Source organism: Cyanistes caeruleus, chromosome 3 (assembly GCF_971803275.1).
Source record: "Cyanistes caeruleus chromosome 3, bCyaCae1.hap1.1, whole genome shotgun sequence".
In the NCBI taxonomy this organism is placed as follows: Eukaryota; Metazoa; Chordata; class Aves; order Passeriformes; family Paridae; genus Cyanistes; species Cyanistes caeruleus.
The window spans coordinates 58,999,205-59,020,946 of NC_141703.1; the positions used below are offsets into that span (position 1 = coordinate 58,999,205).

Sequence of the window (21,742 nt, forward strand, 5' to 3'; positions counted from 1 at the left end):
ATGACTGACTGTGATTCAGTATTACATATCTGTTGGCCTTAGGAACAAAGAGCAGTGCTCTGAGAGTCAGACACAGGCTCGATGAGTCAATGAAAGCAATCGAGGCAAGGCACCTGGGCTGCCCTCCTTTTGCAGAGGCTAAGCATCCATCTCTCCACTGTCATGGAATGGCTGCTGCTTCTAGGCACACACAGCTTTTGTCTGGCTTCCCTGCTGGCTGGCTGAGACGCTGCTGCATGAGACCTCAGCAGAGAAATGAAAGAGATCCAGGAACTATGTTTCCTATGAATCAGCAGGGTCTGCAGAGCGGTGAAGTTGGTGCCTTGCCCGAGCTGTGACGTGACGTGCATGGGTAAGGTCCCCAGACGGTGCTGAGGGGAAGCCAGGTGGAGGGATGGCAGTTTGTTTGTTGTAACACAATTTGACAAGGAATGCTGCAGGAGGAGGCTGCAGAGGAACATCCTCTTGCTCTGTTTTGCTGTCTCCAGGAGCTGTTTGTTTCTCCCCAAGAAACTGTTTTCCCTTTTCTTCCCTGTATTTTGTTACAGTAATTTTTCCTGCTATTGATTTTGCTGCTGAAAGTCCTGATTGCTTGTAGGAACCAAAAAGCCCAAGTTGAAATTATCCATCCTGAAAACACCTCAGAAATACCAGTGTTATCCTGCACATCCCTTCCTTGAGGACAGGTGTCAAGCCATGGTTAAACACAATCTCTCAGCTCTTAGATCCCACAGAAAGGCTGGGATGAAAGAGCTTAGAATAAAACATGGCCAGAAGTATTTCTTAGGTTTGGAGCAAACAGTTTCAAGTAACTTGTTCTCAGTGAGGAGAATCACATACATCTGGTTTTAGTAAAGCAGGGCCCTGCAGGCAGTGGCCTCCAGTAGAAGTGTTTCCTCTCTATCCCAAACTGCCATAGCCATATTTTGCTCATGTACACATGTATATGCAATTGCAGGAAAAGCTTAGGACAAAGACCCTTCAGGATCTCCTGGGTTCAACTTCTAAATTTCAATACCTACATTTGAGACATCCAAAACTTAGTAAAGAGGGGAGCTGCTTCCTGCTTTCCCTCTTCTCATCACTCTGCACAAAACCATCAACAAAAAAGGGCTACAGAAAATTAATCAGTCACAAATATCCATAAGGTCCTGCAGAAATATCACTCTCTTTCTTCCAGTAAAATAAATAAGGCTCATATTTTAAAGTGTTTCAATCATTTTTCATAGTAAAGAACTTCATAGACACTAACTGATCCTGGAAATGGAATCTTATTATTTAAATTTTTTTTAAGAAGTTTCTAAAAGAAACTTAGAAATGTTTGAGAGATATAATTAATAAAACTAATTGGTGCACTTAATTGCATAATGAAAGTGAGACTGATAAGTGGATAACCATGTTAGCTGGATATTCTCCTATTACAGTTGATCATAATAGTTATTGCCAGTCTGTTGGCACTGTAAGAAGTATAAGCTCAATTACAGATCTTTCTGGAGGGTTCTTCTTTCTGGACTGCTTACTGAAAGAAGTCAAAGTCCAAATGAATCCTGAATTGCATGGTAATAAATTTCCTGATTGATTTGCAGAGCTACCAATTAAAAAAAAACAAAACAACCGACCCAACTGAAGCCCCAAAGCTTTGTAATTAAATTGCTGGAAGCAAGAGAGAAATGTTGTTTGTCAGACAAAGCTTGCTGATAAGAACACACAAAAGAATGGAAAAATAATTGCAGAATGGAGGAACCAGTATAATTTTCCTGCTCTCTTCCTGTTACAAATTCTATCTTTCTTAATATAGCTGAATAATGTTACAATTGTTGCTATATATACCGTGTATATATACCCTAACTGCACCCTTTTAGATGAACATTTCCTCACACTGCATCGTTCCTGATTACAAAATACACAAATATAAATCAACCACAAGGCATAATTTAAATTATAACAATGAACTGGCTCGTCCTGTGCAGAAGACAGTGCAGAGCAGCTTTACAGCAGAACCTGGGACAAGCAGGATGAAAAGAAGATGCCATGATGTGGCAAGTGAACCCAGCAGAGCAGAGACCCAATCTTTGTGTCGCCCTGAGTGCAGAGCACTCCCGAGTCAGGCCTAGGACCAGTGCCTGCCTGTGCTCAGTGCCTGCCAGCACTGCACGTGTGCAGAGTCCTGTCAAAGCCAACTGTGCCCTGCAGGCATCTGAATCCCCTCAAGGACAGGCAAAGGCAGACATTCCCAAAGACAGGAGCTGAATTCCAGAGCTACCTGGTTTGCTGAAAGGCATCTGCAGTATGAACTCATTTCCTCTGCCAGGAGGCAGGGAGCTGCCTGTTACCTCATACACTTAGTTGAAAACTAGAGCACGAACTTCTACATGTCATTGCAGTACATGGGCCAGTCCACCACAAGCTGACCCAAGAGTGCCTGGAAGAAATTTAACAGGCTTCTCTTTTAACATCCTGGCTCCTTCACTCGCTTTGCTTTTGTATATTTACTCTAAAAAATACAGTATCATAATACAAAGTTATTTCCAAGGGATTTGATTTAGGAAGCTCACACAATAAGTGAAAAAAAAAATAGTATTCAGGAGACCAGGTTCTAGACTACACTAGGGGAGCTCAGTTTCTTTTACCTGGAGAGGAACATCTCCCACCACCAAACAAAAAGCACACTATGTGGTATTTATTCTGCTCCACCACCACAATTCTGTGCCTTTCCAGTAGTGATACTGTCAAGAGAGGGACCAGCTTAACAAAGCCGTGCTGCCAAGACAAAAGCAGTGTGCACACAGAACTCCAAGCTGATGCTTTTCTGCCAGAGCTGCTGCAATAAATTCAACCCACTTTGCACCAAGATACAAAAAGAATAGTATTACACACTGAAAAACAGAAAAATAGGTTTTAATCAACATAGCATCTAACAAACACATCTGTTTTATTCAGCTATGAAACACAACAATTCTGTTTCAATTCTACCTGAGCTCTTCAGCCTCCTCCTTCTAAGGTCTGCAAATTTTCTAGATATTGGGTGACAGCCTCTATCTCTGCAAACTCCAGCAGTCTGTTGATCAGTTTATCCAGTGCTTCTTTCCCACTTAGAATTTCCTATGGAAAAAAAAAGCAGACAAAAGCATTAAAGCATTACTGACTGTCCTTCAGCATTATTCTGAAACACCAACTACTCAAACCCCTGAAATGGACTTTGCCTGCAGTCACTCCACTCGCTCATCCTTGCAGGCCCCTCCCATGTGAAAGCAGCAGTGGTGGGCAGCAGCAGGACAGCAGCTGAGGCTGCAAGGCACATGGATTCTGGCAGCAACAAAAGCAGCTACTGCCCTGCTTTCATGCAACCCATGCACTTGCAGGAAAATTCCCTGCAAGAACAATGAAGGATTGAAGAACCTCATTCCAATACTGTTGTCCATGGCAAGAGTGAGGCTGTTTTGCAAGCAAAGCTCAACTAACGTTTGTTAGGCAGTTTATGGTTCCAGTTTCCCTCAAGTAAGATACAAACACTAACAACTGACTGGCTAACAAAAGCCACTTTTATGCAATCATGGAACTATTTCCTCTGCTGTGGTATTCTGCACTCCAGTTACTATGAACAATTCCATAGTCACTATGCCCTGCATTCTCTAGAGTTACCCAGGACACCTGTGGGTACAGTCTGAAAGTGTTGCTCCTTATGCAGCAGTACTTACAGCCAACTGGATACCTAAGCCAAAATATTGAGGGATCACCCTAAATTTTGTTTTTCATAAATTTAATACAACAAAAATCCACCATTAGGTTTTTTTTCCCCACTGTAAAAACCCCCAATAAACTGAATGGCGTGGGTTGGAAGGTACAGGAAAGATCATCCAGTTCCAACTGCTAGGGGCAGGGACACTTTTCACTAGACCAGGTTGCTCCAAGACACATCCAACCCAGCTTTGAACACTTTCAGAGATGAGGCACCCAGAGTTTCACTGGGCAGCCTGCTCCAGTGTCTCTCTATGCTCACATTAAAGAAATTTTTTCCAATATCTAATCTAAATATACCCTATTTTAGTTGGAAGCCATTCTCCCTTGTCCTGTCACTACATACTCTTGTAAAATTTTCCTTCTTTCTTGTAGGCTCCCTTTGAGTACCGGAAGGCTGCAGTTAGGTCACCCCAAAGCTTTCTCTTTTCCAGGCTGAACAATCGGTAAGATTCAAGCCATATGCAGATATTTACTCAGAAACAAGATCTCAGATAATCTTGAAATGAAAACATTCAGTTTTGGTTTCTTTTAACTGTGGCCTGTGATGCAAACATAAAAGTTTTTCTTGTTCTTTACTCCACCAGTAGGAGGAGTAAAAATGGCCTAACAAAAATAAGAAGTCCTTCCTGTCAGGGTTTTGGTTTGAATGTACTATGCCTCAAGAATCTCCAATGTCACTTGCTCAGTTTGGCCAAAGGACTCATGGATCTCATTGAGGACTACATGCTTGGTCACTTTTCTCTCATATAGTAGGAGAAAAACACACAGAGATGTAGACCAGTGAGCTACAGCCTGTGCCAGAAATCCCTAAGACTACAAGAAAGCAGGAAAGAAAGTTTAAGCTTTGTAAATCTAGTGTTCTGTCAGAGAACAACTCGCTACTTTCTTCATATATATATATATATATATATATATATATATATATATACATATATATATATCTTAAGTTGTGCTCATTAAGTTTATTTTTTCTTCTAACAGTAAACATAAGTATCTAAATACTCTCTTAAACAACCCTTACCTTGATATTGCGTGCATCATATGAGATCCTGTGGTCAGTGACTCTGTCCTGGGTGAAGTTGTAAGTACGAATTCTCTCTGACTGAGCTCTTGTTCCTAACTGCAACAAAGCAGGAAAAAATAAAATCTGTTGTGTTTTTAAAAAAACCAATACTTCTCTAGAATAGGATACTTAAAATACAGCCTAATGGATCAGCCTGTTCCAACTACCAACCTAGTGGTCGCTGGTTTGGCACACGGGATTTTTTAAAATATTGTGGCATTACTGAACTGTATTGTTAGTGATTCTCTATCACAAACCAAGTTTCTACATCCTCCAGCACATTTCTGTTCCAGCTCTGTAGCTGAAAGAACCACATAACTCTCAGAGGTCGTGTAAGTATGAAAGTCCTTACTTCAAATAATATACAAGTGGGATTTTCTGGGGGGAGGGCTGGGGGAATGTTGTTGTAGCTTCCACACAAAATAATGAAAATAGGCTCCATTAATAACAGAAGCAGCACAGTCAACGTGTGGCTGTCAGAAATTAGCACCAAAAGAGACTCAGATTAAGAAATTAAGTTACCCTCTAGTGGTGAAGTGTGAGAGTGCAAACAGCAATTCTAACTTTTGAAGCAGAACCCAAATGTAGCAGTGTTGGGATTAAACACTTCATTAAACACTGTGGTCCCCACTAAAATGGATAATTAAATGCTAAAAAAACGCTCAGAGAAATAAATGTGTGTCCGTTTCAGTGGGCTTTGGTGAAAATTTCATCTGGACTCAACATGTGCATTTTAGAATATGGAATTTCATGAAAAATTCTGAAACATTAGGAAAGGTAATTTACTTTTGCCTGATTTTTCACACTAGTCATATAAATGTACATAAATATAAATATAAATATAAATATAAATATAAATATAAATATAAATATAAATATAAATATAAATATAAATATAAATATAAATATAAATATAAATATAAATCCTTTATGCAGCTTTGAAGGCTCTCAAACTGAAATTAATAACAAAAGATAAATGGCTCACATTTATGCTTACAAGATCAGGGTTAATAATCTGCAGGGACAGTATGCTTAAATGCAACCTGAAGTAAGTGATTAAATAGCTGCGCTGGAAAATCTGGAGTACTGAGTAATTCTCTAATTCTGAAGCATTTCTATTCCAATAGATCACTGTTGAAGTTTGAACCACAGAAGGGAAAATACTCAAAGAATGGGAAAAGAATGACAGGACATTTTGAGAGAAAAGCACACTTCGCAGCCTAACTTGAGGTAACTCTTCCAGAAGCTGTTTCTTCCTCAAAAGGTTACCTAAACAGTATCAAATAAGCTGCTATTTAACTGCAGAGTGACAGGATTGTTTATTTATTTGCTTCTCTCAAAAGCTTCGTATGGCCTTAAAATATTCTCCTTTAGAAACTTCTGAGAACTCCCAATCCTAGTTTTCACTCATCAGTATCTTTTTTTTACTGATTCTTAATTTGTGTAACTCTGGCCTTGACAGGGGCATTCAGTACACCATGTTGTTGCATTTTCCCTTTTGAAAGATTTCAGCCAGTCTTTTGACTCTTCTTTCCAGCCATGGTTGATGTCTCTTTTCATTGCCTGAGAAGTCTACAATAGCACTGAACTGGGGTAAGCAAAGGCAAACTTACCATTTTAAAGTACAAGATTCTCCTCCCTTGTAAGCACCCCCAGTTACACACACACTCTCACCTGCACTGTCCCCTCTACCCAAAGAAATCAGAAACAAAAAATCTACAACACAGCTCCCTCTGCAGATCTCAGGCACCACTTGTCCTCACCTGCAGCTTCCTGGCGCTCTGCTCTTGGCTGAGCTGCTTTTCAATGACCTGCTGGTACAGCTTAGCTCTCAGTGTCCGCAGAGCTATCTCCTTGTTCGTCTGCTGCGACCGCTCCTGCTGGCACTCAACTGCCAGTCCTTTACAGAGGCATCCAAGAGCCCATTATAACAAAGAACAAACAAGCTGAATTAATTCTAACACATTAGGCAAATGAAACCTACTGGAGTGCTGGTTTGTAGGGCTTTTCAGCTGTAGGATAAAAAATCATTTTAACGCACTGGCCAGAACCATTAGTGAGTTTTAAAACTTGTCACAGATGCACCAGGGAGCTTTGTTCCGTGGTACAGAAAAGTCAGGGATATTTTAAAATTTCATGAAGCAAAGAAGTTTCTGACACTGCCTCTAGAAACTGGGTTCACTCCAATTAGCTGTCATATGTTAAAAATTCAATTTGAACAGTCTACAAGAGCATGTTTAAAAGAGTGTAATGTAAGTTTTTAAAATCTTAGTCCAGATAAACTCTTGAAGACTGGAAAATTCATTATTCTAGGAGAAAGGGGTGCCAAACCAACACTGGTGAGTCTTGAACTTATTTATGAAAAATGAGATAGAACCAAATAAAGGTCTTTAAAAGAAATGTGTAACTTCTCATTTGATTTCTGAAAGAAAAAGGCATCTAGGCAACAGCTGTTTTCAGGTCACTACTGGAATTTCCCATGCCTAAAATGATTCTGCATCTGTACAGAGAGAAGCTCGTTGGGTTTCAATAAAATAAATCCCAAAAAAGACAGTGGTTCACTCGATACAGTACCTTCCCATGAATATACATTTTCCTTTCTATCCAACATATATTAGAATTATCTAGTATTGAATTAAAATCTTCAAGCCTTCTTTTTAATCAGTCATGTAACTACACAGATTCCAGCTAAGCTATGCATGCCCTTGTTTGCCAGTGGCCATTATTGCTGAAGGTACAGAGCACACAGTGTAAATTATTTACATCTTCTACCCCATCCCTGTCACCCTCCATTTGTTCTTTCATCCTTCAAAGACAGTGTATTCATGAAACACTCCCTCTAAAGACAAAACTGGCATAATCACTGTGCCCCTGGTGCACAGCCCCTTTCTCACATTGCCTGGTTACAGGAGGGACAGAACCAGAAGGGGCTACTTCTCTTTTTCTGGTATAACGCCCAGCCCTGCAAGAGACAACTTGCAGGATAACAAGCTTCCTTTTCAAGATACAGATTCAGTGTGATTAAAAGTACAAAGTACAGCCAGACTTACCTGTAGGAAGATGCACAATCCTCACAGCACTATCGGTTTTGTTAACATGTTGCCCTCCTGCTCCTCTGGCTCTGAATGTATCTATACGCAAATCTTTGGGATCCACTTTTATATCAACCTAGAATCAAAGAAAATTACTACTTCCTGCTCATTCTAAATATATTTGGATGTCAGTGACACTCAGCATTACTAAGAAATCACTTCTCAAAAATTTGCTCCTTTACAACTGCTCCTAAGTTACAGCCATAACCATTATAATTTTAAAAATTCCATGTCAAATATTTCTGAAAAGCAAATGATGTCTGAAAGATTTCACTCAGTTTTTCAAACTCTTACTCCAGGTCCTTCACAAAACAAGGTAAGTATGTGTGTGAAACAAAACAAAATCACTGTTTTGCAAAACCACTAGCTTTGGCAGAGAGACTAAGAAATAAGCAAATAATGAAAAACCACTTCTAAACATTAGTGCAAGGATCTTGTTCATGAGTCAAGCCTGAATGATTCTTGCAACAGTTCTTAGAATCATCTGAGGAGAAAATAGGTATATCCAGATTCATTCAAGTAAGGATTGCCATACTGGAAATAGGAGTCCATGATGACCTGGACCATAGTTTGAGCTCAGTGGATGGGAAAGAAACATTCAGATCTGATCAATGTTGCAAGGAAAGTATTATGAAGAAGCAGGAGAAGCTGCAGGAAACGCCTACAGGATCTGGTTTTGCTTATTTTTTGTGTAAATTGGTGGTCTAAGTGAGAATTGTTGGTATCAGCAAGATCTCAGACAGACTAGCCAACACACTCATTCACATTCAAAGGAGACTGTCCTTGATTTACCAGAGAAGGACATCAATAATTTAAATGAAAAAAATAAAATAAAAAAAAAATAATCAAAAGGTGTACAGAACCACATTACTATACAACACTTAGTATTTTCTTGGATATATTCTATGTCTAAATTTGTAATGTAATTTAAAATTGGCTTACTCATAGCAGTGAGCCTTGTCAGTGTTGGGGCTGGAACACTTAATCAAATGATCACTCAAATGCCATTTTAGGCAACAGCAAATCTCTGCAAAGTCGCTTCTGAAGATGCATTTATACATGTAAGGTACAGAGCCAAGGACTATCACCTCCCAGAGTCAGAACACTTGCGGTTCTTTCACTGGGACTTGCACAAAGCACTTGCTTATCAGTGAAATCCCCAGAACAGTAACATGGTTTTAAATAACACCTACTCCAATGTCAAAATGGGTGAGCAAGGGTTCAGCACCACCTTGCCATGCCAATGAACAGCTTACCTCCTCTGGCTGAGGGAGGACAATGACTGACATTGTCCCAGTGTGAATACGCTGCATCCTTGATGACATGCCTGTCTCAGGGATTCGCTGGACTCGGTGAGTTCCTCCTTCATATTTCAGATGCCTGTAGACATTCTCTCCTGAAATATGAGCAGCAGCATGATGCAAGCCTCCTGAAGAGACAAACAGTGTGTGACAAAAACAGCAGAGAACCACTGCTTTCAATTTTATTGTCTTGGTGGAACCACTGAAGAGCTGCTGTACCTATCTCAGCTGGCGTATAGTTCATTATGTCAAAGGTCCAATGTTTGTAGTCGGCATAGCTCTGGTACATCTCAAACATTTCTTTAGTGAACTGTTGGCAGATGTCCCCTAAAAATTAAAAGGCATTACCATATAAACAGTGAACTGTTGGCAGATGTCCCCTAAGCATTAAAAGGCATTACTACATGAACAGCAGTTTTTACACTTAGCTGCAACTCTAACCCCAGTCATTAGGCAGGTTAATGCTCATCTTTAGAAAGTATTACTTTATGCCAATAAAGTATAAAAAAAGAATTAAGAATAACCCATAAGAGGTTTAATGGAGTTGGATGGAGATTGGAAACAATCTTCACTGTAGGGGCTTTGCTGACCTCCAGTTGTTCTGCCAGCTGTCACTTCTAATATGACAGGACTTCTATCATATTTTTCCTTTGGCACTAGAAGCTGGAAAAGCTGAAAAAAAAAAAAAAAAAAAGAAAAAAAAAGAATGACCCTGGATCTTTTCTTAATCAAATTTACAGCCAGCCTTTACAATTGCCACAGCCTGAACACACAAAACCACTGACTTCCTTTGGCAAGCTAGTTAAGTGACTAAAAACTTGGTCCAGTCAGTGTGGAACTGCAACATGCTAGTGCACATGACAGCTAGCTGAAAATCCAGTACTGCCAAGTCAGGTGCCAGGTCACCCACCTCAGCCCCAGCTACCTATGAAGACAAAGTTAACCCAGACAATCTTTACATTAATCTTACTTTTCAGAAAGTCACATTTCATATTATTTTAGTCTGAATATAGAAATGAGCCCAAACACAGTAGTCTCCACTGAATTGTTTCAACTTCTTTGCTTATATTTTCCCCACTCATGGGGTGCTGTCAACTGAAGAGAAAATGAAGGACTTCAAGCTCCAGTCAGAAATCCTTCAAGAGTGCATGCTCCACTGCCACAAACAGTTACTAGGATGTCATATCAAGTCTCAGTAGCACAGACTCACCACTTTTTTAATCCCCTTCAGCATTTGCAGACAGACAAGCAAGCAAGAAAAATTACTCAATTAGTCATCGTCTAAGACACAATTGTCACTAAAAAGCTTACTAATGATTAATGTTGCCAATTCTTTTCAGGGAGAACACAGAAGCTGGACTTCTGTATCATTAAGTTCAAGTGTCAGAATCTATTGGTAAGATCATAAAGGAAAGTTTTTCTGACATCTTTATTTACAAAGCTGTAAAATTTTACCTCAGGCTCACCTTTCTGCACAACATGTTCATTTTTTTATCCAGGCTTTCCTTCTCTTCTAAGGCAAGCTCTAGAAGTTGTTTCTCATCTCTGCTGTCTAGCTCTAAATTCCAACAACAGGAATAGATGTTAGCCAATCTCACCTAGAGCAAATTATAACACAGCTGTCCAAAGACATGCACTGTAGCACAGAAAAGCTAGTAATGTTTTGCCAGCACGAAACACTCAAATAAAGCAGCCCAAGCTAGGATGCACATTGCTAACTCGGTGATCATACTTTCCAGGTGTACTAGAAGGAGCGGAAGATATTTTACCTGTGATTAGACTGCCCCTTCCCACATTTTAGAGCTTACTAACAAACTGTGACACATTCTCAGGTAAAGCTCACAGAAGCTCCAAGCCTTTTCTGCTCCAGTTTACAGTAACAAAAAATGTTGATCAGTTAGCAATAGATTTTGTGCTAAATAGAAACCTAGAAGACAGTTGGAGTCAAGTGGAAAACCTGCCACTGCTTAAACAGGGAATCCCATCTCCTTTTCATCCTTCTTTCCACTTTTCTACTCACCAGAAAGCGAAACAATTTAACTCACTGAAATTAAAAAAGCAAGTCTGGTTGAATAAATGTATGTTTTTAACATGCCAAGTTGAACCAGATTTAAATTAGAACTGGACAATTACTAACACAAATGCGGAGGGAATGGCTGAAGCCAGCTTTGAGCAGCTGGGAGTAAGAGTGAGGGAACAGAGCAACAAAGAGGAGGTGAAAACCTGTTTTGTGGCCAGCATGGAAACCATAGGTTTATCACAGATGCAGCATAAAACAGGACTCTCATTGGCTTCTAGTTGGTCTAAAAAGTATGTTTATTGATCAGTTATACAAACAGTATCAAACTGACAAATGACAGTATCAAATTCTGTCAACATCACTGAGAGATGGTCTAGTGGCGACCAGTGAGCCTGAGGTTCAAAGGGCTGGTATCCCATTCCTGCAAAACACAATTCACTTAACCTAACTCATGACTCACATCACTAGAGGGAAACTGGGAAATATTTTTCTGCTTCACGGAATGTTGCAAATATAAAATCCTACATCAATTGTTAGGAATTCAGGTACCAGAGAGAAGAAGGTCAGTTAGGGATCTAAGTGGAAAACAGTGAACAGCCAAATGAAGGGGACATCTGTATTTTAACTTGACCACAGGATAAATGGTACAGACAGAATAATTTGGGACTATTTAATTAATTTATTTGCTGTAATTTTTTACCATTCTTTTCTCTTCTTTCAACTAGAATTCACTCCATTCCTCCACATCATAGTTTATGGAACAAGAAAAATTTTTCATTATATTTGATCCAAAACCAGCCTTTCTAAGTTGAAATGTGAGTTTTCCAGTTTTCTTAACACTTTTTAATTCTTTCAAGAACGTTTCTTTTTCAGCATTAAATTTTTGTACCTTGTCTCCTTCAGTCTTTCTCCTTTTTTCTCCGGTGAAGAAAATTAGAGGGTTGAGGATTAAAATATTTTAAATAACCACTTTTTTTCCAAAAGCACAAACATCTATTTATTTTTAAAACTAAAGTATACAAATGTTTTCTACCTGTCTAAATAAGTTACATTTACATCTTTATTTCAGGACGGCTCTTACTGTTTTGTCCACACCCCTGGGCTCTCTCTCTGAAAAGCAACATGAACTTTTGTCCTCCTCCATTCACACTGCTGGGTACAGATTTCTCCTACCCTTTGATCTTCCCCTCCTTCACTGCTTTAATGTAAACCCCATTCTCTCCAGGTCAATGTTTCCCTCTCTTGGCTTAATACTTACCACTGTAGCAGAATGGATGCCATTTTTTCCTTCCTACTGTGTGCACCTCCTCATACTTGTAACAATGCTGGAGTTTTTCCCCAAATCTTGTACCATTACTTATTTTGTAAATTCTTTTATTTATTCCCTGTGTACTTTCTTATTTCTAAATGGTACAAAAGCCAGTGACAAATTTTGATTCTTTTTTTACCCAAACTTCTCCTGTAACAGACTACTGAAAAGCAGCAGCTTCTTAAAGAACCATCATTTTTTATTCCTTAAAGGACTCCCCAAATATTTTCCAAGAAATATTAGCTTTTGCCATTTAAATTGGAAACTTACAACTCAGAGCCTAATGAAAGTTCATGTCATTTGCTCAATAAATATCACTGAACTGGTCAGATGGAATCCCATTTTAAATAACACAGCTGAGGTCTGCATCTATCAAAGGTTTTAGGCTTGCTAATTTATTTTCTTCAGTTCAAACTGCTCTCCGTTCAACCAAAAAATAACCTCAAAATGAATGCTCCCTAACTATTACTGTTAGATGGATATTCCTGAGGTTCCAGACAATCCCTGCTCTCCCAAAATTACTATATTAAGAGCTCAAACTAAAGTGATGTGAGAAAAATAGAAGGATGTGGCTGGATGCAGAAAGCCCTTGCAGCACAAAAGCTCCCAGGAGGAGGGAGGACCAGGGAGTGTTCCAGGGCTGGCTGAACTTACAAACTTTCCTCAAAGGCTGAGCAATCAAATTTATCACAGGCACAGCTGCTGTTCTGAAGCAAGCAAGTAGATGTGTTTTCCTTTACCTGTGCACATCGCTTCTAACTCCTGAACTTCTCTTTCAGCCTCTTTGATTTCTTGAAACGCAGCTGCAATGGGGGACAGATCGGCACACCTTCTCCTCAGGGTTCTTTGCTCAAAGTCATTTAATGAGTCTGCAGTTAACTGACAACTAATCTGCTGGTATTCCTTGCTTAGAGTCTCCAGATACTTCTGCACAGCCTCATGCTTCCACAAAGCTTGAGAATTCTGATGTTTTTTCCTGTGCTGACTATTCAAAGACAGAGTGAATCGAGCTGTGTCCAATAAAGGCTTTGGCCTCCAAAATCCATGGCTGTGCAGTCCCACCATGCACCCTATCTTCTTTGCAACTGGAGAGAGAAGACAGCTGTCAAGTTGGCTGTGATAGCAGCAATTAGCAAGCAGGCTCTTGAAAAGACAGACCTTTTGGAAAGGCTTCATTTTGTTTCTTATTTTTCCACCACCTGAAATTAAAAGTACACAGTACATTGGCCAGTGTTTTTATCTAGAAAAAGAAAGCATTCTATTAAGAAAAAACCCACAACAAACAAACACAAGGATGGTATCGAGCCCATATCCTGGTTTAATTACACTGACACAAATGTAACCATCATGGACAAAACTACTCCTGTTTTAGTCACAGTTTAGAGAACAATTTATCACCACCATTGTACTGAGGGTTGGAAAAAGTCTTTTCTCTCTTCTCCTCAGTTTAGTTATACTTTGGAAAAGCTCCTGTGGATGAAACTTTACAGACAATAGCTTAATTTTGCCATATGTCTCATTGGAAAAATCCAGCCATTTCATGCCTTACTGATGAAAGAAAATGTTGCTGAGAAGACAAATCAATACTAGAGGTAAAATATTATATATAGAGAATGTAAGAAATGTCCAGAATTATGTGCCAATTTTATATCCACTACTATAAAAGGAGGACATTAGTAGATAACCATACAACAGATCAGTCAATAGGACTGCAATGCCCTTACAAAAAATCTCTCACGCAACACATGAAGACAGGAGAACTGCTTTATGTCCCCTGTATACTCCTTACTGTGATATATTTACACTTTAGCAATGTAATATTTTCCATCCAAAAGGTAAGAAGCAGGGATTCTGAAATACAACTCTTGTATTTTTCTCAGACACTTACTTGGCTTACAGCTTTATAGGACCCAGGCTCCCCTCAGCATTTCTGCTGCTCTATTGAAGTTCATTTCCTCTTCATTTTATATCATCGACATTGCAAACTATGTTATGAATTACTACTGTGATCTAGAATTTTATATTGGAGCTCAAGACTCTACCAGGAAGACTAAGTTGATACCACACTTATTCTAGGACTACTCACACAGAAAATGTTCAATATATAAAGAAGCATTCCTATAACCCTGCCAGTGCCATGGCCCCATCTGTCCACTGATTTTTACAAAAAAGTGGATTCTGAGAAAGTAAGAGCACGAACCTTTTTGCAATAAAATCTCCCCGAAACACACATTTCAGCTTCCTGACACAATTCGTTTTTTATTCATCAGTGACAAGCTCTTCTGTGCATCTTCATGCATTTTATCAACAAATTTCTGCAACACTAACTACTCAACTCACCCATTATTCTCACCTATTTACTTTCATCCATTTGTCCACAATAAAGAAAGTGCAATATGAAGTAAAAAGAGATCTTATTTGTCTTCTTTTACTACCAACAGAAGGAAGCAAGGACTTTTATTCTACTTCTATACCCTCCCCAGATTCCCCAGCCAGCAGGTGCTATTGAATCCTCAGCAGCAATTTCAAGACTGTTTTAATGTACAGAAAGCAAATTATACCCCTCCTGGATTGCTATAGGGACTAATATCAGCTGCAGCAGAGGGATCCTGCTCCCTTCACCAGGAACACAGCAAAAGGCACAAACCAGGCTTATAATCTATGATCCTGGATTTAGGCAGGAGTGGACTCAGTTCCAAAAGACCTAATTCTGCTAATGAATATGGACTTGCTCCAGATCAGCATGGCCTGTTGTTGCTTGGCTAAGTGCTGACCATCATCAACTCAATTTTAAAATATTAATGTTATATTTTATTTTAATTAATTAATTAAACATATTAATTACAACCATCTAGCTAATTTTTATTGGTGTAGTTAAGAAGAAATGTACCTCAATAACAACAAATTTGTTGTATTGCTTTGCTCGAGAGCTCAGAAATAAAATTCTTGGGTTTAAAAGCATAAAAAAAAAAAGAGTAATGAAATGACAAAGTAGTCAGATCAGAAGTTTCAAAATAATTTTGCTATGTTAAATAAAAAAGGTATTTTCCTTCTCAGAGAGGGGTTGCCACACCACATTTGCATAAAAATAAACAGGCATATAACTTTTACAGAGCTATGAGCATTAGACGACCTATTAAATGGTCCCTAAAATAGATTTTAATAACTTTTTAATGTGATTAAAACTACCTCGTGCACACCACAAATCAAAAACCAGTAAGCGAAAGTGACAATTGTAATAGTCCCATTAAAATAATAATAAAACAATTAATAATAATTTCAAGGCAGGAAAGAGTTCTCAATCTTGCGAACTCTTTCAGAGATTATAAACCGCATTTCCTACAACCCAAGATGTCACCGGCGCCATCTAGCAGCTCTCAGGCACACCCGAATTCGCAGGTACAGGGCAGGAGGAGGCACTCCAATGCACACCGAGTGCATCAGGAACAGCTCCAGGCCGCGTCCCGGGAGCACCTCCCACACACCTCTGCCTCCCACACACCTCTGCCTCCCACACACCTCTGCCTCCCACACACCTCTGCCTCCCACACACCTCTGCCTCCCACCGCGGCCACCCCGAGCAAAGCCCCCGGCAGGGAGCGCCCCGGCAGCTCGGCCCCGCTGGGGACTCACGGGGCAGGGGAAGGCTGGAGCGGGCAGCCAGAGGCAGGAGCGCGCAGGGAAAAGCAGGAGCGGGCAGCCAGAGGCAGGAGCACGGGCGGGGCGGGGGCGGCAGCGCTCCCCGGTACCCGCGGCGGGGCCCCGGCACTCACCGTCCGCAGGCCCGGGCGCCGCACGGATCGCAGCCCGGGCCGCGGGGCCATGGCAGACGGGAAGTGCAGCCGGCGCACTCCAGTCCCACAATGCCTGCGGGAAAACGCGCTTCCCGTCTCCCCGCTGCCGCCGGCAAAGGCAGCCTCCGCCTTCGAATCTGGTTAGTAAAAGATTAATTTCAGAGAAATCTGAATAAAATAACATTAAGCTTCACTTTGTGTCGGGGCTCACTATTCAATTCTATTCAAAACGAATGATTACTATCCTACTAAAGGCAAACAAAATATTAATAAACATTACCATTCTGATTATGATTATGCTAGTTAGCTGAAGCTTCCTCATAAAGAATGTTTTTAAACATACTATGTATGTGGACATTTTAAAAACATTATACCACTATCTCCCTAATTAAAATTTTAAAAACACTTAAACAATGTGTTTTTATACCTATAATCACCAAAATACCTTTCTTCCCAGCCACCATCATTCTACGAAATTAAAAAAAAAAAAAATAAAAAAAAAATAAAAAGGTAGAACTTTTTTTATATTTGGCATATAAAATATCACTGGGATTTGGTGTAGTAAATGTTCCAAAAGACTGAAAACATAATCAATCAATGGGTAGGATTTGGATCAAACCTCAGTGCCTAAATGACAACTAACCACTTGTTTAGACCTGAGGACAGCTTCTGGCTCTGCTCCAGCCATGGGAACAGGAGGCAAGGCAGACAGATGGAAAACCACTTCCAGAGAGAAAAGAAAGGACCCACCCTGCAGCTGGTCCAGTCTTCAAAAGGGCCACAGCAAACAGCACCCTGAAATCTTCACCCGGCCTGAACCCACAATGATGTGCCATTAGAGATGCCATGAGCCTGACACCATTTCCATTCTACCTCACTCTTCTTCCACTATGACTTCTGGGACTCAGTGAAATGAAATAATAAAATTATATTTGCATTGGTACTCTAAATATGCAATTTGATACTTAAAAGTATGGAGAAGGTACTCTGGGAAGACAACCAAGAACCTAGTAACCTGAAACTGCAAGTAGACCTCGTGCTCCAAAATTGGTTTTAAAAGAAGGGGGTAGGCCAAGGAGAATCAAATCAGCTTCTACTCCAGCCAGTAATGGTTCTTGCATTAAATCCTCTGATTAAACATGATCATGATCAGTTTTTATAATGCCTTGTGGGTGAATGTTTTAACTTCAGTGTGAAAACGGAGACTGAAACGAAGTCCTGCTCCCTCCGTACCAGGCAGCAAAGCACTCAGGGGCTACACAGCCAAGACAAGGGCTGGACTCTAGTGCAGACAGCAGGGCTACCAGGGTCCATTCACCACAGGACCTGTCCATGCATCTCATATACAAAACATGTACGGTACACTCTTTCCCTAAGTTTACCATGTGTTTTCAGACTGCAGTATGGGAACTGAGCATGAAGGGTGTGAAATCTGTGCTTCTACCCCTCTAACAATTTGTTTTGATGCCTTAAAATCTGCATGGCTGATGCAGCTGGAGCTGATGAAGATCAGGGGTTATGGGGCATGGGCTATTTGGGGCAGGGTGCCACCACCTTCCTCAGCAGCCCACGGTGACATTGGGTGCAGAAGGGAAGAGTGACAGCAGGAAGACAGCTGGGCTCCTGGGCTTCGGGATAGTTATGGTGGCCCTGTACTTTAAAACCTGGCACTCTTAACCTGCTAATTTAGAAACTGGAGGAAAAGAGATAGCTCATCAGACAGAACAGGCTCCAGGCCTTACAAGGTGCTTGGCTTGAAGTCAGGTCCATGCCAACACGGGGGCCCTTCTCCGCACAGGGGCCCTAAGTGGGTTTAGTGGTGTGCTCCCCGCAACTTGCACAGGAGCAAAGTGACACACACCGCAAAAACAGCAAACTTGTTACAAGGAATGTAATGCTTCAATATCATTCCCCTCCTTTCAGCCCCAACAGTGCAGACTTCGGAAATCTTTCTGTTTGAAGGAGAAAATGGTGACAGAATCATACGCATCTTGAATACAGCCCTGTTTATTAACAAAGCCTGTAGAGAGAGCTTTGTTTTGCCTAGCACAGTGGGATTAAATGACAAGAAGTTTTCTTGACTGTGCTCCCAAACCTCACTTTCAGTTGGAGCTCTGCCTTCCCACAAAGCTCATTTCTTTGTTTATTCTCTCCCAGCTAGCCTAAAAATGTTTTTTATTGCCTCCCTGCTTTCCTTTTCTTGCTGCTTTTAACACAGACTTTTAATATGGACACATCTAGACGCAAATTGAACCCCTACCTCTTCTTTGTAATTTGCCTACTTTTAGATGGCATTCTTTGCAGTGTTTGGACTATCAGGAAACAGAGACCTTTAGGTATCAAGAACAGCCTTATTGCTTCAGATCAAAGGTCTACCTAGCACAGTATTTGTCTGACCATTCTTCATGATGCATCTGTTTACATTCAACCCAACCAGAGGCATAACATGTCTTTTGCTAAGACAGAAACTAGGGTTCATAGAGTCAAGGCTTCAGCTAGTTGTTAAAAGTGCTGAACACATGCAATGGTGCAAACAGGCTCTGAAAATGATGCTGCAGGGCAAAGCCAAGGCTGGCATCCCTGTCAGTAATACTCCTGCTTTGTAAAAATCAGATACCCAATGCAGCAGTGCTACAGCATATAGCAGAAAGAACAGTACAGAACTGGGTACTGCATGTGGAGAACACACGTACTGTGATCGGTGACCCTGCTGACTGACATCATTAGAAGCTGTAATGATTTAGATTCACCAGTTTCATGCCAGCACAAAAAAGAGAGAAATAAACACAATAGAGATATTCCTTATGTCAGACCACACATCTAGACAAATTAACAAAACACTACAGAAACCAACAGCCATTCACAAAAAGTGTCCATAAGCTGCTGGCTTAGCTGTAAAGAACTATAGGAAAACATATACTTTATGTTCTCATCTTTGATATTTTCATCTCAGGAGGCTTCCTAAATATACCACTTTTTTTGTTTGTTTGTTTGTTTTCCCTAATTAGTAGTCCTCAAGTTAGGCTGACATCCAGGTTATTGTCTTCCAATAAATTGTCTACTTTCTTGTTCCCTCACTTAGCTGGAAAGGAAAGCAGCTATCATGTCATCAGCTTTAGCAAGGCTTGTGTCAAGTCAAGGACATGCTGCTTGGGATCTTCAGTCTCATAGCCATCTATTTACTGAGTACCAAATAAAATATATTAAGAACACAAATTTTCTAATCGGCTCCTGTGAGTTACTGTTTCACACACGCTTGCTTTACTTGGGGATGTCTATCATGTTCATCATCTGCAACTGTAGGTGGGTAACCATATTATTACAGACCTAAGATACTTTGAAATAAATGCCAAAATATAATTAATATTTTTAAAGGTTAATTACATAAACAAGAGATTTTAATTGCAGTTGCCTAGTTTGTTTTCCTTGTAAGATGGTCTTTTTAATTGATTGTAACCTTGACAGTTGAATCAATTTTCCTTCTCAGTAATACCCTGGGCCATGTAGTTTTAGTGTTGCTGGTTGTTGGTGGTTTTGGTTTGGTTTTGTTTTAAAGAACGATTTTTGGGAATAACAAGAAAAAAAAATAAAGTATCGTAGACCTCCTTCGGTGAAGGAGCCAAGCGATGAATAAACGCCGCTGTTCTCTGGGCGCACGGTGGTGTCGGGGAGTTTTACATAACCAACTGCTGAAAATGCCTTAATGCGACGGGGGCCGTCCTCGCTCGCTCAAAGCCTGGCTGCCAAGTTTGCTGTTGTTTCCTTAAATACCAGCCAGGGCACTGCAAGCCCGCAGAGCCTCTCCGAGCCCCACCGCCGACAGAGACTGCGCTCCTTCCCAACGCCGCCTCCCTCCCAGGCTTGCGGGCAGCCTGACTCTCCGCAGCGGCCTTTTGAGCGCCGGGAGCGGAGCACTTCAGCAGCCACTCCGGGAATCTCACAGGGAATCACGGAGGGAATCCTCACTCCCTGCCCTGGGGCCGGGCGGGCGCAGGGGGTGTCTGTGAGGGGAGCGCGCTGCGCCTGCGCCGAGGGGACCCCGGCGGCCATTTTGCAGCGTCAGGCGGGCAGCGAGGCGCCCCGGCAGCTGCGCAGAGGGGCCCGGGGGAGCCGGCGGGGAGGGCGGGCGGCGCAGGGCTATGAGTTAAAGAGCCGCCGCCGCCCCGCCGAGTTCGGGCTTTTCCTCCCCGGTGTTCCCCTCCTCCTCCCGTCCCTCGTACCGACAGCCGCCCCTCCCGGGCCGCCCCCACCCCCGCCAGCCGTGCCTGTCCCAGGGCCGCCCGCGCCATGCCGTCCGTGCCGCTGCCGCCCAAGGAGAGCAACCTCTTCAAGCGGATCCTGGTGAGCCACCGGCCCCGCTCTTCTCTCCTCCTCCCGCCGCCGATTCTCCCTCCTCTTCCCTCTCGTACGCCGGCCTCGCTCGGTGCCCTCCGGGTCACTTCGCCCGCCGCCGGAGCTGGCCCCGGCTGAGCGCACACGGATGCGGCGCCCGCGCTCTCTCGGGGGGAGCCGGGCTGCAGTCGTCTCCTTGCCCCGGTTCGTCCCCGCTTCCTTCCTTCCTTTGTCTGGGGCCCGCCGAGCAGGCCGGGCGAGCCGCCCCTGCTCGTGTCGGCGGCCGAGAAGGGCTGGTGTGGCCCCCGGCCGGGCGAGGGCGGGAAGCAGGGAGGGAGCCAGGCAGCCTCCCCGGGCCGCCGAGCGCCTTCCTGCCGCCCGCCGCGGGGACTGCGGGGCGAGCCCGGGCTGCGCCGCCGCTCCCCGCTCCCCTCCCCGAGCAGCGCGGAAGCACAAGACCTCGAAGCACGGCGCGAGCGTAGCAGGATTTGCTGTTGCTTGGTTGATGCCTGTCTGGGTTTCATTATCACCGAGAGCGTCGGTTTTGGTGTGGGGACCGGGTTAAAAGTAGTTCGCTCGCTCAGCAGTTTGAGTGTAGTTGAAGACGTGTGGTGGATTGAAGTATCCTGCTTCTGTGCGTCCTTTGGAGGACTTGTCTCAACTCCTTTGTGCTGGGCGAATTCCGCTCTTTGAGACTTAATAGTGCAAAGGACGTTTAGCGTTTGTGAGAGAACTTTGAAAAAGGAGGTCGCTTTAGCTGTGAGTTTCTAACTCAATCACTGTATACTTTATCATGCTAACACTTTATGGAAAGATAAAGCCCCACTCCTCTCTCCGAGACAAGAAAGCACAGCACTCCCCTTTTCATGAACTTGTCAGTATGATAATAATGGAGTTCCAGCCTCAACAAAATTGTGGTGTTTTGTGTCAGTTTACCACTCTGCAGGCGGAGGACGTCTGTGCAGCACACTAAGTAATCCTGCTGGCAGGCACAAATTTCTTTAGTTCTCTCTGAATTGGGTAGGTAGTTTCAGTACTTAGTGGTTCGGAGGTAGACATTTGGGGCTTCAGGAAGCTGAGCTCAAGTAGT

General features: G+C 42.1%; 2 protein-coding genes and 1 long non-coding RNA gene across 11 annotated transcripts in view; 2 read left to right on the forward strand and 1 right to left on the reverse strand.

Moving 5' to 3' along the window:
- Window positions 1-2,882: 2,882 nt before the first annotated feature.
- MTRF1 (mitochondrial translation release factor 1) lies at window positions 2,883-21,084 on the reverse strand. 6 transcript variants are annotated; one of them, XM_086881187.1, is made up of 10 exons: window positions 20,644-21,084; window positions 13,267-13,725; window positions 10,664-10,755; window positions 9,788-9,869; window positions 9,417-9,524; window positions 9,153-9,325; window positions 7,855-7,972; window positions 6,568-6,704; window positions 4,763-4,861; window positions 2,883-3,102 (listed from the first exon to the last, which is right to left on the reverse strand). In XM_086881187.1, exons 2-10 carry the CDS (start codon window positions 13,700-13,702, stop codon window positions 2,983-2,985), a joined length of 1,365 nt encoding a protein of 454 aa, XP_086737313.1. In that variant the 5' UTR covers window positions 13,703-13,725; window positions 20,644-21,084; the 3' UTR covers window positions 2,883-2,982. The 6 variants fall into 6 exon arrangements, with proteins under 6 accessions (XP_086737313.1, XP_086737312.1, XP_086737316.1 ...); XM_086881186.1 differs by having other exon boundaries at window positions 20,586-21,038; XM_086881190.1 differs by lacking the exon at window positions 20,644-21,084 and adding an exon at window positions 19,923-20,389.
- Window positions 16,415-17,482, forward strand: LOC147654171 (uncharacterized). Its single transcript, XR_015284575.1, has 2 exons — window positions 16,415-16,460; window positions 16,975-17,482. It is a non-coding gene; the product is annotated as an uncharacterized LOC147654171 (long non-coding RNA).
- Window positions 19,970-21,742, forward strand: part of NAA16 (N-alpha-acetyltransferase 16, NatA auxiliary subunit) — a 63,509-nt gene continuing 61,736 nt past the window's right edge. Inside the window, exon 1 of one of the 4 annotated variants that reach the window (XM_086881154.1) lies at window positions 19,970-20,661. In XM_086881154.1, the coding sequence (XP_086737280.1) occupies window positions 20,608-20,661 (54 nt within the window). In that variant the 5' untranslated portion in view covers window positions 19,970-20,607. Of the gene's footprint in view, window positions 20,857-21,004; window positions 21,412-21,742 lie in introns of those variants that run through there. The other 3 variants (XM_086881155.1, XM_086881157.1, XM_086881156.1) reach the window with 3 other exon arrangements.